The sequence below is a fragment of the Elgaria multicarinata genome, chromosome 3 (genome assembly GCF_023053635.1).
Source record: "Elgaria multicarinata webbii isolate HBS135686 ecotype San Diego chromosome 3, rElgMul1.1.pri, whole genome shotgun sequence".
Lineage (NCBI taxonomy): Eukaryota > Metazoa > Chordata > Lepidosauria > Squamata > Anguidae > Elgaria > Elgaria multicarinata.
The window spans coordinates 112,557,180-112,575,668 of record NC_086173.1 but is presented as its reverse complement, the minus strand read 5'-3'; the positions used below and the strand labels follow the sequence as shown (position 1 = coordinate 112,575,668).

Below are 18,489 nucleotides of genomic sequence, written 5' to 3'. Positions count from 1 at the left end.
ATTCATTTCAGTTCTAACACCAGACTTTTTCCAGTCTGGAAAGAGGGAGCTGACATGCTGGAGCTTCCTCTCCAGTGTCTTGGGGCGGTTTCAACTGCTACATGCTCAAGCAGAATGCATTGATTTTGCCCATGATGCCTGCTCTCTGTGCACAAGAAAACCTTGCTGTAATGATGCACAACACTGCTTCTCCTCCAGCCTGCTAGAGCCCTGCTAGGCGTGCATCAATAGCCGAAGACCCTTTCATTGACCGTCCAGCCGCTCATTCCTTCCTAAGCCCTTTGTGCAGAGATATTTTTGGTGTCCGAGTTGCTGGCCTGTAAAGTCGTGGGTGGAAGTGGACCATTGGAGCAACTTGTATGGCCAGGCCCGGTCTGCTGCTTTGCTGTGTGCCCAGCATGCCAGGGAAGGGCTATGTAATGTTGTGCAGCATTGCTACATGTAGAGGGACAGGATTAAAGCCAGCATTCGGAGCCCAGTGACTTTTCTGCATATTAATTTTTGCAGTGTTTTCCCTATGATGCGGAACAAATCACTTAGCTGGGGCCATTAGTTGCAACACTGTGGACATTTTATTTAATGTAGCTTGCTGTATACATGGACCTTTTTGCAAGGCTAACCTAATCATTTATTAAATCATTTGGATTAGGATAATACTGGTACAAAATGGGCTAAGGGTTATGACTAAATAATAATGAGTCAGTTAAGGCAAGTGGGCCTGTGGCTCCCATCATTTTCTTAACTCTTCTACTTAGATGTATTGGCAAATGTAAATAGATTCCCCTTTTAAGCATAAAGCATACAGAAGCAATATCTTAATGGCTGAAATCCAAGAATTGATTGTTAGTGAGCATAGTTCCATTACAGCTCACTAACTGTGCTCCATATGAGTACAGAAATACTATAGGCAAAACCTATAGCCCCTTCATAGATAATGCACTCTTCAGATGTCTCCAAAACTTTTCATTTTTTAGCTGTGCTCTTGATACTTGTTTGTAGAGAAAGGTGTACAGGAGACATGTGTGAATATAATATTTTAAATGGAGCTTTTGATCTTTTGTTCTTTTGTAGCCATGTCAGTCTATACCTAAACATCTAACAGTGGAAGAATTATTTGGAACTTCGTTACAAAAGGAACCCACTACAGTTCCCTATTCCAATCCTGAGAGAACAGAGAAAACTGATGTTGCGTGCAGAGAGCACAATTTACTCCTACCTTTTTCATTTGAGCAGTCAACAGTGATTCATCAGCCTCTGGGAAAATTGGATGGTCCAAACTTCAAAAGTAATTCTTCTACCTTATTGCCACAGGAGTGTGTGCCACCCTTACTAATTGCCTCCCCTTCGGTTTCACAGCCTGAACTAAATAAAGTTTCAAACTATACTGTGCCATTAAGCCCTATCCTTAATCCAGCCTTGGCAACAGAAGCTTCCTGTGTGCAAGTGCTTCAGAGTATGAATACAAACAATAACAAAATGCAAGTTATGCAGCAGACTGCCAAGCAAATATCTCTACTTGTGAATCAGCCATCATCTGATATGAACCATGGTCCACAAATTATAACTCCTGGTCAGAACCATTTCTTAACATCTTTGGTTACAACAAATACAGGAGATGCTTCAAACACACCACTTCCAAATATGGATCTTCTTCAAAAACTCAGGTTGACCCCACAACATGACCAAATACAGCAGTCACTTAATAAAACCCCAGTAGCACCAAACTCTGCCCCTGCCATTAGCCAGCTGGCAACACCAGATTGTTTCAAGGAATCCCACATCAAGCAACCTGTAACTGGTAAAATGATTCCACCTGTTCAGGTAATGTATAGGTTACTGTATTTGAGTTTCTTTAGCAAAATGAAAATGCTTTGTCCTATTTAATTTTTTTCTCTTTAAATGATAAAATCTGCTTGTAGAAGTTTTTGTAGGTTATTGCTGATAACAATGGTTATCATGTTACCACAATTTGTTCTTTCTTGAGTCTAAAAGTGACAATATAACTTCAGTTATGTCCTTTTTATCCAATATAACATTGGATACATGGGACATTTGTCTTAGAAACTGGCCTTGCAAAGGATTATAAGCAGCCATATGTTCACTGTTTGACATCATAATGCTATTTTGGGCTGGCCAATTATATAACTTTAAAGGGATGGGGGCAATTTAAGTGTTTATTAGAAATACTGAAATGCATGTTCCAATTCAGATTTTAAAATGTTGGCCATAACAAAATTTGTGATGCAACAAAGCCAGTGTGTACTTCAGTAGGACAGCCAGCCAGACATTTACTCTAGTGATTTGCCTAAGACTGCATGTTTTCTTAGCTTTAAGGTCACACACAAATTTGCAAGCAGACACTTAGAATATTGTGTACAGTTCTGATCACCAAACCTAAAAAAATATATTGTAGAGCTGGAAAAAGTGAAGGAAAGGACAACTGAAATGATCAAGGGGCTTGAGAAACTCCCATACGAGGGAAGGTTGTTACTATTGTTATTATTATTTATTTATATAGCGCCATCAGTGTACATGGTGCTGTACAGAGTAAAGCAGTAAAATAGCAAAACGCTGCTGCATAGGCTTACATTCTAATAAAATCATAATAAAACAATAAGAAGGGGAAGAGAATGCACCAAACAGGCACAGGGTAGAGTAAAACTAACAGTAAAAAGTCAGATCAAAATCAAGTTTTAAAAGCTTTAGAAAAAAGAAAAGTTTTTAGCTGAGCTTTAAAAGCTGCGATTGAACTTGTAGTTCTCAAATGTTCTGGAAGAGCGTTCCAGGCGTAAGGGGCAGCGGAAGAAAATGGACGAAGCCGAGCAAGGGAAGTAGAGACCCTTGGGCAGGTTGCAACAGCTAGGGTTGTTTAGCTTAGAAAAAAAGGAGGCTAAGGTGAGACCTGATAGAGGTGTACAAAATTATGCATAGTTCAGAGAATGTGGATAGGGAGACGTTTTTCTCCCTCTCCCATAATGCTAGAACCTGGGATCATCCCATGAAGCTGATTGGTGGGAGATTCAGGACAGATAAAAGAAAGCACTTCACATAGCGCATAGTTAAACTATGGAATTCACTGCCACAAGATGTGGTGATGGCCACTAATTTGGGTAGCATTAAAAGGGGGTTGGATAAATTCCTGAAGGAGATGGCTATCAATGGCTACTAGTCCAGATAGCTAAGTGCTGCTTGCAGTATTTGAGGCGGTAAGCCTATATACTCCAGTTGCTGGGGAACATGGGCGGAAGGGTGCTTTGTACCTGTGCCCTGCTTGTGGGGTCCTCGTCGACAGCTGGTTGGTCATTGTGTGAACAGAGTGCTGGACTAGATGGACCCTTGGTCAGATCCAGCATGGGTCTTCTTATGTACTTACGCACAGTAAGGTTACAGTATCATACAACCCAGCGGTGAGAAGAAGATTGCACTCTTAGATTAATCATACACATAGCCTAATCAGAACATCTCACATTAATAAATATACACCCAAGATTAAGCATTCTAATCACACTAAGACCAACAAAGGAGAAATTTAAAAATAAAATAAGAAAAAAGGAAGTAGAGCAGAGGGAACCAAAGCAGTCTTCAGCACTTAACTGACGATTTTGGTTTAGACTCCTTATAATAGGTTACCATATCTACTTTATTTAGGAAATGAACCAATCACATCGAAATGCATATAAACTTATTGGGGGAAATGTAAGGGAAATGATGCATGTGGTGAGAGACTCATATTCATGGCATGCTTTATTTCTATCTTTAATTGTAGGTTACACAGCAAAGCAAGGAGCTTGAAACATTTCCACATCCCAAAGTGTTGTCAAAGGCAAGCCAAGTATGTATTTCAGTCCTCTCATCACTGCACTGCCTTCACAGAAAAGCTAGACTGCAACACATAAGATTTTTCCCCCTCTTGGTCAACTTAATAAAAATTGTATTTGGATTTGTGTGTGTGTGTGTGTGTGTGTGTGTGTGTGTGTGTGTGTGTGTGTGAGAGAGAGAGAGAGAGAGAGAGAGAGAGAGAGAGAGAGAGAGAGAGAGAGAACTATTCTAAGCAAGCTCTAGTTCATTCATGTTCACTACTGTATGTATCCTCAGATGTTATATTATTATAATGTTAACATATTTTGTTAGAATGGTGGTACCTTTCTCCAAATAAGCTCATTCTGAAGTTTTCCCTGGTCTTGCTAGATTGGAAATAAGTTTAAGTGCCAACACTTCACCCTGCAGCTCTATAAGACAGCATTGCATTTGTCTATTGCCTATAAATACATTCTTTAAATTTCCTATATGTTCTAGAGCACATCTTGATAATCTTCCATTTCTTCCATTTCTTTATAAGGCTTAGTTTGCAACCCTATCCATATTTAGATAGAAAAAGGTCTTACAACTCCCAGTTGTAGGACTTTTTTCTGTCTAAACATACACAGGGTTGCACCTTAAGTTCCTATGCCTTTTATAAGGATGCTAATTAGTGATTGTATCACTTATAATACCATCAGTATTGGAAGCACCAGGCTACATGAGGGAAGGATTGTGAAGTAGCTATTTTCTATGTTAGTGTCCGTCCCCCCCTTCTCAGGTAAAGCTGGTATGAGAAGGAGCTACATCTTCGGTTCCTCCTACGTGACCTTGGACTCCTCATGTTCCCAGAAAGGGAAGGACATGTGCTGCCCTGTCTTCCATACTACCGAAGCAATGTTAGAAGGGGCCCTAATCTATCTAGCTATTGCTACAAAAAAATTTCAACACTGTCTAAAAAAAAAGTCATCACTGTCTAAATTGCTTCTTTTCCTCTTATAGGTTGCTTCCCCCCAGTTCACGACAGCTACAACCACAATGGCACCGTCAGTCCTCTTGTCACCCAGCATGTTCCAGCAGTCGGCTATGAAATCCTCTGAAATTGAAAACAAGGCTGGTTCCTCTTCTCCTCCCACGCTTGGAGCAGTGGATGTTCATACATCACCTCCTGCAGTTCTCAGTAGATCTCAGCTTCAAGAAACGTTAATACATCTAATAAAGGTACAGTCGGTGATGTATAAAATAGGGGCTGTTGATTCAGAATACAGAATGAAAAAGCACCTGCAGTGCTGGTTAACAGGATCAGGTGCCATGCAGAGGGTTGATGAAGAGGATCAGTCGACTCATATATGATTATTAGCAAATCCTTTTATCAGTGAAAAGCATCAACTCAAGGACTATTAACTATATTTTAAGAGTAAAGATATTAGTAGCATGAACAGATGTACAGAAGAGGAGCTCTGCTAGATCAGCCCTACTCCTATCAGTTCCACCTTTCTGTTTCCACAGTGGCCAACCAGATGTCTGGGGGGGGGGGGGGAAATGGCCAGGGGGTCCTTACTGCAGGTGACCGGTGGCAGCAATTGGAGTGAGTGCATAGGGGAGAGAAGGCAGCACGTGTGTGTGCTCTCCTACCTGTGGCAGTCAGGTGGGAGAGCACTTGGCTGCCACAGAACACTGTTGTGCATTCAGGTGGTTCTGACCTGTGAATGCACCAGACTATTTACATACAGAGGAAGAATTAAATACTCTCCATGTTCTTAAGAGCTGCTTTGCTCTTAAGAGTGAATTTAATTTGCAAGTTAAGAATCCGGAAAGTCAGTTTGGAAGAGCAGCAAATATATCTGTTCTTTGTTCATGAAAATCTCTAGCAAAAATGGAGATTATAAAAACAACAACAACAACAACTTACCATCTTTTCCTCAAGGGTCTATTCATAAGAAGTTTCAAGTGTCTTGTCCATTTCCAGTTTATTCTGTTATGAAATATTTGATGGTGCATTTAGCTCAAGCTTGTTACACTTTCATATTTGGAAGTTGAAAGCAAGCTGGCTGACTTGAAAAATTTAAGGACGTTTTTGAAATATATCTTCAGTGGCACGGCTGCTTTGCACCTCTGTCAATAACTCTAATAAATCTCTAAGAGAAATCTTACACTTAAAATAGGATTGAATTAAGAGGATCGTTCTGTCCTCTTTGTCATCACCAGGGTCACAAACCTTTCCTACTGCATCAGTGCTCTCTAGTTCTTTCTGCACTGATATCAGTAAGTCTTGCATACAGAGTACAGATCTAAAAATAACAGGCCATAGAAATATTGTACCCTGGTAATTGAATTGTTAGGACTAAAGCAGGCCCATGCTAGGTCATATAATCAGCTTTGTGGTCTGTGTTTTGTTTCTTTGTCGTTGTTTTTTTCTGCACAACCTGCTGTTTCTTTTTCCCCTGCCAGAACCACAAGTAGAACAAAGAAACTTGCTGACTGTGAAGGGAGGGAAAAAAATCATGTGAACAGAGCTGAGCTGTCAGCAATTTTACTTTGTAATTGAAGTCATGCCACACTTTCAGGTTCCTACTAATGGTCTTGAGAATGCACTGCGTATTGCCTTAAACCTAAGCATTTTGATCTTTAGCCTGCATTCTGCTCCTTGCATGTGCCATCTGACCAGTGGTTGATCAAACTACACTCCCATCAATGCTGGAGTATTAAAAAGAGAACCCCAACGATATGTATGATGTATGGGAATCCAAAATGCAAAGACTGTGAGGCAAAAAAACCACTTCTGATTAGCATAATCCCCAGCACAAAGCCCATGGACAATCAAAATAGCTTCTATGGTTGTTCTGTTGGCTTAACTTTAATGTTCGTTTAGAATTGGGCAGCCTAGGATATACTGTGGAGAATCAGAGAATTAATGGAGGATGTTATAGAGGTTTAATTTGAAACCCAGTGCAACTTGGCAGACATCGCAGGAACATGAAAGGTACCCAGAGCGAACAAGTGGATTGTTAGAGGTTGGAGAAACGCTGTAATACTATCCCGTCTAGGGATTGAACTCAGTGGGTCAGGGAAGAGTATACAGAAAGCATTCTGACTAACTCAATCCAGACTACACCTCAGAACACAGAGGCTAAGCAGATAAGTGAAATGAGCCAAGCTTCACATGTCAAGCCATACATACACATCTCGAGTTATTTGCTCTCTGTTTCATTCCTTTTGTTTTGTCCTACCCAGGGTTTGTCTGGCAGGCAATTGAACACACTGTGGTTTGTTCCCTCCTCATTGGCCCAGTCCTTCCCTGTATCCCAGATGACTTTGTGGGGCTGTAGTACTGACTTAAAGAGTGGTTGGGTGTAGTTGTATTTATTTATTTTTATTTATTTATTATAGCATTTTCATTCTGTCCTTTAGCCAAAAAGCCTTTCAAGGCAGCTTACAAAAATATTTCTTAAGACAGCCCTTTCCAGCAAGTTTACAATCTAAAAAAACCTGACACAAAAGGAAAGGGGATTGGGAAGGAGGAGGTTGGATGGGAAAAAAGAAAATTTAGGCACTAGATTCTTAGTTGCAAAGTTCAACAGGTCATGGACACAGTGGAAGGGCTGCCACTTCTTCTCCCTTTCTCTCTACTAACCTCATACAGATCCAGGCATGATGGAGGGGTGCCTGGTTGCTGCTTCCTTTCCTTCTGATGGCCTCAGCAGTGATAGTTTATAGCAAGAGGAAAGGGGGCTCTCAGCTGGAGCTGGATCCAGACACGATCAGCTACTCCTGTCCGCTGCCTTTGTAGCCTGGCAAAACAACCCACGGGTCTGGGTTCATATGTAATGACAACCCAAGGTTTAAACAACCCAGAGTTCATAACCCAACGACAAACCATGTTAGCATGACTGGGTTTAAATAACATGACAACTCAACTTTAATCCATGGGATAGGTTGAGTTCTATGTGCAAGCCCAGCCAATGAGTGGGTTTGCATGATCGCAGGAGTGAAAGAAGCTATTGTGGCTTCTCTCTCTGCCTCTGTGTATGCTGCATGTGTCCGTTGTTTACATAATTACCCATGCTGTTGGTGTGTTGTCCAAACCCAGCACATTATGTGACAGGGATAGCTTCATATCCGCTCCACAACCCCTACTGCATGTCATGGGTTGTAGGGTGGATATGGAGTTCCTGTGCTGCATGCGGTATTCAGACGACATGTCAACCCATGCTGCAGTGCAGACAATTATGTAACCAATGGGCACATGCATGGCATACACAGCATGTGCAGGGTGGGGGAGAAGCTGCAATGGCTTTCTTTTACCCCAACAGTCATGCAAACCTGAACAGTGTGTGCTACCACAAAATGTGATGTTCCCTCCTGCTCATTTGGCTGTATGGGGACCCTGGACCTCTGCCCCAAAGTCCTGATAGCAGCACTGCTAGGCATCATTGGTATGCACTTGGTTAATCTTTCTCCTTTTTTCTTCCTCCTCCTCCCTGGCCTTCCTTATACACTCAATGATACTTGGGAACTGTCTTCTTCATTTAATTTGTGCATCTTATTTCTTGGTTGTCCAGCTGGAAAAAAATAGAGATTAAGTGGGAAAGTGATTATTAGGAAAGGAGAAAAAGTTATTATAAGGATTTGTAACATTGGTTTGATTGTGTTCTTTTTCCCCTCCTTCAGAATGATGCAAAATTTCTTAATACTCTTCATGAAGTCTATTTACAAGTCTTGACCAAGAATACAGACAGCATCAAACTATAACTGAAGTGAATTCAATTCTACTGACCACCTATCTGCTTCAGAAACAATTATGCCTCTTCTGTAAAACTGTATTATTTTTAAAAATAGTTTTTAGTTCCTGAAGTCTTAATTTTTAGCCTCCTTGGAGACATTGTTCCTTAGATGAATTGTATAAATAACGTTCTCAGAAGTGAACTAGGTTTCACTGTGACCAGCAGGCTTTTATTTCTGTATGGGGAAAATGGTCTTCATGTTAAACAGCACATTATTATTTTTTTGGCAGTTTTGAATAGTGTAAAAATGTTTGGTCTGGTTCTCTTCCCTCCCCCCTGCACCCCACTCCCTAATGTACACACACACACACACACACACACACAGAAAAAAACCAGGGAAATGTGGCCTAAGCTTTGTGTTTGGCAGTTCGAAATTTGAAAACAGCTTCTAATTTAAAGAGCCGTGGAAGGACTGCAGAAAATAATTTTAGGGCTTTGGGAGGAAATGGATATGCACTGTAAAAATTCTGCTTTTAGCCTTACAACTGGATGGCCTTAGGGTGGTATTGACCAACAAATTGGCTCCTATAATGGCAGAGCTGAGCTATGTATTCAGTTCTACTAGGACAGAATCAAAACTTGCTATCAAATATCCCTTTAATGATACCTTTAATGTGTTTTTGTTTGTTAAAGGTACTATTTTTAAACAAATAGTTTTTAAACAGCAATGGATGGAATATCATTGTGGTTACCGTGTTATCCTATCCAGGTGGAATGAAAATTTTGGAAGAGGTTTTCCTGTAGAAAGGATGGGCTGGTTCCAGAGAAATGTGGGTAACTTCATTATGGTCTTGGCACATGAAAAACAAATACAGTCTGACCTCCCCAGGGTTTTGTGAGTCATTCTCATATATGGGTTAAGATTTTATTATATACCGCTGTAAAGATCAAACTTTTCCCCAAAGGAAGTCAGACTCTGATCTATTTGTTTGATATGCTGCTATTGGTCTCTTCGTGACGTGTATTTATTTCATATGGCATGTAATAGTAGCTAGCAATACTCTAGTGTAACATAAATCTCAATTTATTCAAGCAATAGTAATGTTTAAAGGCTAGGGTCTTTTGTGTGTGTGTTTTTTTAGTAACAATGCCTTTGTTTTATATTGTGAAAAGTAATTTGTAATCAATTTAACCAGTCAACATGCACTGCTTATTCTTCAAAGCATTGTTGAAATGTAGGAAGAACATGGTTTTGGCTCTACATTATTTTCAACAGGTTTCCTGTGCAATCCATTGAAATGGGGAGGGTTTGCAAAAAAGGGGGGAAAAGCACAGCTGGGCTCTTGTACAAGCCCCATTCGTTCAGTAGAGTGTGCAATGGAAAAGAAGAATGTATCTGTTAACTTTTAACATTTAATTGTGATAATGATGACAGCATCAATGTCCAGATACTATTTCTGATTCATCAACCAAGCTTTAATTATTATGGACTCCACTACTAATCAGTGTTTTTGATATAAACAGTGCGTTGATTTTTTTAATCAATCAAAATATATACTTCAGTTTGAGTGATTTTTAAGTAGATGTTTTTATGTTTAGCAAACTCTGCCTTCTGAGAGAACCTTTTCAGCCTTTGAACTCAGTGTTTCTAGTTACAAACCTTGTATTTTATATTGGATAAGTGTGCAGAATTCAGGGAAATATGTTAGTAGTGACATGCACATTTGACTAATGTATTGGCTTTAATTGTGAAATTCCAATGCATCTTTTCAGGCTTTCTAGATTTTTGTAGAAAACATGAGAGCTCTCTATTTGTGTGCTGGACCTTTAGTAGCACACCCATGTATGTGTACCACCAACAACAATGCTTGCTTATCTAAAACGTGTGTGTTGAAGCTTTTTCGGGGAAGGAAACCAAGCCAGTGCAGTACTCTTCCATATCTTTAAGCAGTTATATTACCTGAACCAAATTTATTTTATGCTGTGTTTATGGATAACCAAGATGAGCAGTCATCAATTATTCTGCATGGAAAGAAGAAAGTCAACCATAAACATGAGATTGGTGGTGACAATGCATGTTAAGCATAGTGCTAATGAGTTGAACTCAGTCCCAACCTTTAAAGTAAGCATTATATCCAAAGAAATAAAACTATAAAGGGTTCCCTGATATTGAATGTACTGTTAAGATCCTGTGTCCAACTGTTAAGGAGGAAGGGAATATTGTGTTAAATAGCAATGACATTTCCAATATATTTGTTCCAATACACTTTGTACTCCCATTCACTATTTTGCATTGTAATTCCCTAGAAACCTCAGTTGGTAGCCGGCAGATTTGAAATCTCAGTTGTTTGAAGTATGTACAGCATCAAGAAATAATTCTCTGCTTCCAAAGAGAATATCCTTAGCTAGAAGTTGTAATGAAAGTTTATCTATTTTTTGACAGTAGGTTTGCATTTAATCTTGACTCTTATGCACATCAATGTTACAACATTTGTGTATGTAGCAGGCTCAAGCTGGGAGAATGGAGGTGTACCACACAGTACAAAGCACTGTTAGCAACATTCAGTGTACCACACTAGTGCTCTTATTGCTTGTTGTAATGTGACAATAATAATAATAATAATGAAAAACTTTTTAAGAATTGCTTTGAAAAACAAACTTGGCTGCAAAATTAACCCACAGATGTTTACAAAACATGGAGATGACTAGACAGCTTTACTGTGGTTACTTTGACATTTTTTAAAGTCCAAGTTTGGATTTATAACACATTTGATTCTTATTACCTGCATGCAACAGTAACAAATGCATAGCTAGCCAACCTCAACTTTTCATTTGAGCTTTTATTTTGGCATGGTATCTCTATTTCCTTTAGACTATATTCCCAAATGAATATTCACTAAGCATGTATTTTTCTGTTGCCTATATGAAGCTTTTAAAAAATGCCTAATGTTTGTCTTCTCAAAAGTGGCTTTAAACATGCAGCTTATTCAAGGACTGTTTGCCGTTTTGTAGGTATTAACAACATTATTTGAAAGATGTGCCTAATAGCTATATATTTGTAAAACAACTTGCAAAAGTTAAATAGACTGCAAAGACCTAAGGCACAATGTGAAGCAGGAAAGCAATTTGTGTTAATTTCCTAATTTGACATGAAATTTAATTATGTTTTAAACATAAGTTTTAAATTTTCCTAGACTTCTGTTTTGATTGGGTTTAGTGCATTCCTTATATCCATGAATACTATACTGAAGAACGTTTCTGGAGTGTTCTCTCTCTCTCTCTCTCTCTCTCACACACACACACACACACACACACACTGTGCCACCTTTGTTGGCTACTTGAGTTGCTTAAGCATATCTTAAAAAGAGGAATGTGTGCAATATATAATTCACCTCAGTTTTTGACATCTTCACAAAAATGTTAAGATGCAATATCTTCACTTTAAGTGGGAAAAAATGCAATAAGCTTCCCCTTGTGGTTTGTTTTTGTACCATTGTGGACACATGGTGGTTCTTTGTTTAAAAAATGCACACTACTCAAATGTTTGGGTTTACTGTTTTAATTTGCACTCCATGCATATTGAGCGTTTGAGGTGCTTCAGATCTTTGGGATTTTAAGTAGCAATGTTTGGGAAAACAATGGGCATGATCCTGTCCCACAGGTGCAGGACCCACCCCTGTAGAATTCCCACTAGCTCAACAGAGCCTTGCTTTCCTATTTCTGTGGGCACATGGAATGTGCATGGAGCCATTGTGGGGGGACAACTGGAATCCTTGTGCACACCTCCCATGTTCTCCAGCTCTCTTTAACTGCTAAGTGCAAGTTATTTGTGTTCCTATGCACATCTGTGGCGGTCTGGGAGTACTGGGAATAGGGTTATTTTTGCCTGTTTGAATGCTCCGTATGTTGATGCCACATCTGTGGCGGACTGGATTATGCCCAGTAGTTTTTGAGCAAATTTTTAAACTGTCACCATAATGCATCATTAACATTTCAGTATATGGGTATGTAATTTGTGCCATCTTATCATGTTGGCAAATATTAAGTTATTGCATAAATGTTTAAGAATGAGCATTTTTCATTGAAAATTTTGTATGTTTGCAGATATATTTTTGTAATAAAACTTGAAAGACAAATGTTTGTCTGTCCTAAAATCTTCTTGGTGGCAGTCAACCTTCTGAAATAGAGCCTAACTAGGAGAAGTGTTGAAAGTGCAAACGTTTGCTTGAGAAACACATGTACAGTTCATATGAACATAAGAAGTCCCATGCTGGTTCAGACCAAGGGTCCATCTAGTCCAGCACTCTGTTCACAGAGTGGCCAGCCAGCCATAGGCCAGGGGTGAACAAGCAGGACATGGTGCAACAGCACTCTCCCACCTGTGTTCCCCAGCAACAGGTGCACACAGGCTTATTGCCTCGAATACTGGAGATAGCACACAACCATCAGGGCTAGTAGCCACTGATAGCCTTTGCCTCCAGGAATTTATCCAACCCCCTTTTAAAGCTATCCAGATTGGTGGCCATCCCTACATCTTGTGGTAGTGAGTTCCATAATATAACTATTTGCTGTGTGAAGAAGTACTTCCTTTTATTTGTCCTGGATCTCCCACCAATCAGTTTCATGGGATGACCCCATTTTGACCTTCAACACACACAACCCTGTCCCTTTTGTTCAGTTTAGTTTTAACGTTTTAACAAATTATGCTTTATGAACACAAATCTGTCCTACACCTAAGATAGAAAGGAAACATCACTGGAGCTCTTGTGAAACATTCATCTGCTAGTTCTAGACATCTTAAATGTGGTTCTATGCCTTCTCAAAAGGCTGTTTTTATTCAAGGCCAAGCTAATCAAGAACATAATTCACCTAGAACTTGATGTACGTAGTCAGAACTGGGTGTTCTGGGGAAATGAGGCTCCATGGCCGAACCCCAGGTTTTTTTGGTTAATGCCCATGTCAAAACCACACCTCTTCAATAAGAAGTGTAGAGCTAAGGGTGTCTACACTTGTGGAGGTTAAGTTATTATGTCTTGAATTTGGACTTAATGCAATAAGAAAAAAAAAACAGCACTGAGAAAACGTGAGGATTACAAATGGACGATGATGTATAGACCTCCCATAAAGTGAGGGAATGAGCCATGGTGATTCTACAACTCTGGTGAATGGTGCCCCGAAATTGCACTAGTGCTATTTGCACTGTATAAACAAGCGTGTTCCCCTTCAAAAGTGAAATGTTGGAGAGTACAATAGATAGGAAGTCTAAGAGCAAACAAGAATACTTGTTCTTTTTTTTATGGAAGAGGCATTCTATCCTGCATGTGTGTGTTTTTTAATCTAACCATACAACAGAAGGCCCATTTCTTCATTTTGGTCTCTGTGCATCACACATGGGCTCAGCGCCTGCGCAGAGCCTCGTATCAGGAAAAAAAACTTCTATAGCTGAGGCGTTTCAGGCATGCTCCACTTGGTTCCCACCTATTCCCTCAGTTCCTTTCTGTCCACCATTGTGGCAACCTCGTTTGCTAACTTCTCTGTTCTCTCTCACGTTTGAGGCAATTTTTCTCTACTATCTGTTTTTTGTTGTGTTGTATCTTCTATTTACTACCTATTCTAAATATATTTTGTCATGTTTGTGTTGCCTGGGGTGCATGGCCTTCAAGGCCCATTTCCAAAAATGCACTATGTGCAGCAGTAAATTGCCGCCATCAGGTGGACATTCGTTGTGCCTCCTATGTTTGGGAGAACAACACGACGTTGAATCCTGTCAATATTGTCAGGAGTTCTCCAAACAAATGAAATGTCATCGATCAGACAGATTGAAGGCAATTCTCTGGAATAAAGCACTACTTGCTATAGACCAGCCTCATTTATTGCTGACTTCCTCCACCACAAACGTGGCAGAGAATTCCCCTAGCCAGGCCATACCCAGAACAAGCACTCAGATCAGCCCCCAAAGTCTCTGGTCTCTGTAGCAATTGCTGGTCTCTGTAGCAATTCGACAATTGCTAAAGAATTGTCTAAAAAAGCAAAGACAACACTGTTACGGTCTGCTGTGGCAACTGGTGAGGAGAAGAGGAAGAAAAAGAAGAGGTCACTTCAAAAGACCAATGATGCAGACCTGGCCCTGAAACAGCCAAGGATATCTACCCCTCCACACCAACCATCTCCGATACAGTCTTTGAGACCAGATCCTGCCGTATTTCTTCGATTGTAAGACGCCATCGATTGTAAGACGCACACTAATTTCAGTAACACCAACAAAAAAGAAAACCCCTAAGACACACCCGCGATTCTAAGACGCACCCCATTTTTAGAGATGTTTATATGGGGGGGGGAAGTGTGTCTTAGAATCAAAGAAATAGGGTATCTCACCTCAGAATCTGGAAGGCTTGGTACTGAGATCTGTACTGTCACCTGCACTATCGTTACTGAGCATTCCTCCAATCCCATTGTTAGCCTCGCCAATTCCCATGTAACGGCCAATACCAGTCGAAGCCATGGTACCGATGGCTGAGTATAGACATCGACTTCAGAGGACCCTTCTCCTCTCTCTTGTCGAATGGATAGGAGATACCCTATACCTCCTCTTGGAATGTGTTTAAGGGGGTTGCCCGACTCTTTATTTTCATCTCATTTAAGAGATCACTATTATTATCAACCAAGAAGGGAATTTAGATACAGATCTCTTTCCCAACCTGATTAGGATACATTTTTGAGAAGTTTGCGCTCCTACTATAGGGACAGATACTGGGAATCAGACCCACACAGTTCTTATGAATATGACAGACTGAGGCAGCAATCATCACATCCATGCCTCCATGGTCAACCATTGGCCACAGTGCCTCGGCCTCTACAAACCTCTGATGCACCTGTTTCTCTCCATCCAATTCAGACCACCGGTTCTGCTAGGGACTCTAGACTAATTTCAATCTCACCTTCTCCGCCACTGTCATGGGAACAGCCCCAATCAGCACAGAAGTTGGGACTGTTCCCCACGCTGGTTCGGAGGCCTTGGCATCTCATCAATCTGTCCAGGATGTACAGTGGACTGGAGTATATCTGCCCTCTACCACAAGGGTCACCCACTTCAGATCAAGAGGATTATCAGTCTGACTACTCCCACATCCATTCAACTGTCCATCTCATCACCTGAGCCCAGAGGTGCTGACGGTCGGCGCTGCTTCACCGTTGAACCTGGGACCTTCTGTATGCAAAGCAGATGCTCTACCACTGAGCTATGGAGGACCTTGGCCAGTTTTATGACCAGTTCCTTAGGATGTTGCAGGCGTTGGAACTGACAGCCCAGGAATCACCTCCCACTATTCAAGACCCAGTTTGGAGAGGCGGGTAAGAAATTAATTTATTATTATTATTTATAATAATAATAATAATTTAAGTTCCCGCCTAAAACACCTCAGCTATAGAGGTTTATTTTCCAATACAAGGCTCTGCACAGGCACTGAGCCCATATGTGTGAATGCACAGATGATCACTTGAAGACCTAGTTACAGGTAAGCCACGTCTCTTTATGTTCTCTAATAACAATCCCAAACTTCTATTGTTTTGGGCATGTCCCCCACCTGTTATGGAAACTTGTGGCCTCATAGGCCTGTTAATAGATGGGAGAATGTTGTTTCTCTCTAAAGCATAACATAGAGGTGATGCTCATTTTTCCACCCTGTTGTATCTAATCAGCCATGTTACATGGTCAACATTGTTAATAAGTGTGTCCTCTCTGAACATGTGAAGAGTGTGCAAATTCAGAGATACACGGATCTAAAGGAACTTTTAACATTCCTGGTAGATTTGTCCCAATGATGCACAGTCACACAAGTCATTGGTACTATATCCTATATGTGTAGGTACTACACCCTATATGAGCTGTCATATGTAATTAATCAGTTCATAAATCAGAAACAAGCATAAGCATATAAGGCAGAAAACATAATGAATACTGTAGACATCCATACACAGGGTTCAAATGCCCAGGAAGTCAGCTGAAAGGCTTAGTATCTAAACCGAGGGGTGCTGTGCATGAAAGGCTAGGCTGCAGATTGACATGGTGGGTCTGAGCCCCAAAGGGCCAGACTGATTCCAGGACAGCTGAAGAAGACAGCGTGGCGAAATGGAGAACTGTTATTTTTATTATTGTTGAGCGGATTATATCTGTTGCTGGAATGAACTGTACTGACAGTAGAATTGCATTGTGATTGGGCTTCTTTGCTGAGTTGGGATTCTGAGAGTAATTAAGACAGTTGGAGTTCCAAGAACTGGAGCTGGGTTGGAAACTGAGCGAAAACTAAATTAGCTATCTTTGTGTGCCTTGTTATTATACAAGGCTTGGGAACAACATTAACTGTTAACAAGAAAATAGACACATTGTTATTTATCCGAAGATCAATACCCACATGAGCTGGAGCTGCCAGTTTATACAGCAGCAACATAGTTGCCCCATTATTCTTGAGGGTACAGAGTAACGGAAAAGAAATCCCTCAAGTGGTTACAATGGGCTGGTAATTCCAGTGTCAGATCTCTCACTTCCACAGGGTCTTAGACGGGACTAGGCAAATCTGGGTTCAAAGGCTTTTTAAGAGAGGAGAAGGAAAGAGGCACAGAAGTGGGTGATGGAGAAATGGATGAGACAAAGAAAACCTATAGCAGTTTATCTCTAGCTACAGCCAAAGACAGCAGTTGCCACCTGTGCAAAGTCACCAGGGAGAATAGGGGAGGGCCACCCCTACTTCCTCCTGTCTCGTCTTCCAGATATTTATTGTGCACAACTGGAATCTGACTCGAGATTATCTTGTGTGTTGCCCAGATCTCCTAGAGGATTTCAGCAACCATAATCTTTCCAACTAAGATTGTAGTGCCTGAATTTGCTTTCCTTTCCCCCCTCCTCCTCCTCCCTCCCAATCCCCATCCTTTTGTGTCATGTCTTTTAGATTGTAAGCCTGTGGGCAGGGACTGTCAAGAAATACTTTTGTAAGCTGCCATGAGAGCCTTTTTTGGCTGAATGGCAGCATAAAAATACTTAAATAAATAAATAAATAAATAAATAAATAAATAAATAAGGGGGGTGGGGCCTGAAGAGGAAGAAAGGAGAACCACAGAATGGAAGCCCAGTTAACCAGGGCATGGCTGTGTTAAAGTGGCAGGTCTTCCACCCTGATTAAAAGTTAGACCTTATTTCTGCACACAATCACTCACTAGAGAAAAGCAGATAGAGTGACAGAGGCTACAATTTTTGTGGAAAAGACGTCTAGAAGATAGGGCAGCTCCTGAAATATTCCTTTCCTGGGATCTTGCAGAGGGAAGGAGACTTGAAAAAGGCTGTACGCTGGTTGTCACTTCAGCAACAGTGAAAACGGTGGAAGCCAGAACTGGGTCTTCTGGGGGAAAGGACTGAGGAGGCACCATAACAGAACCCCCGTTCTGTGGCTTATAGTGTAATCCTATCGATTACACCGTCAGTGATCAGAAGCCCCTGATCTCAGAGGCTTCCAATCATCCAATGCAGGGCAGGACGAGTGGCATAGGCAATTATTGCCTCCCCAACCTCCCAACCTTCACTTTTTGATGAATAGGCTTTTCTACTTCAGAGGGGAAGGGAAGGAGGATGGAGAGGCCTCAGGATAGCTCGTGTCCTGGCCCTTCCAGTCTCCTCCCTTCCCCGCCCCCTGAAATGACCCCCTTTTCTCCCTCTGTGAGTTTGCTTTTCCCTCCTCTGAAGGCAGCCAGCATGGTCCAAGAGTTAGTGGGGCCAGTGGGGAATCATCAAAACTCTGAGGATCTGAAGTCCAGGATTCCTTACAAAGCCAAAGGAAAGGGACAAATACTTTGGGCAGGGTGAATATCAGCCTTAGACAAAACAGACAAAGGGGCATGGGGGAGAGACAACACTGGGCAATATGGACTATAGTCTCAATAGGGCAGATTCTTTGGCCCAAATCTACTCAGGACATAG

At 41.0% G+C, this 18,489-nt stretch overlaps 1 protein-coding gene across 1 annotated transcript in view; it reads left to right on the top strand.

Annotated features, from left to right (window-relative positions):
• Positions 1-12,658, top strand: part of DCP1A (decapping mRNA 1A) — a 35,386-nt gene extending 22,728 nt beyond the window's left edge. Inside the window, exons 7-10 of the mRNA XM_063121271.1 lie at positions 1,072-1,821; positions 3,767-3,832; positions 4,801-5,019; positions 8,470-12,658. Of these exons, the coding sequence (XP_062977341.1) occupies positions 1,072-1,821; positions 3,767-3,832; positions 4,801-5,019; positions 8,470-8,550 (1,116 nt within the window). The 3' untranslated portion in view covers positions 8,551-12,658. The remainder of the gene's footprint in view (positions 1-1,071; positions 1,822-3,766; positions 3,833-4,800; positions 5,020-8,469) is intronic.
• The last annotated feature ends 5,831 nt before the right edge of the window (positions 12,659-18,489 follow it).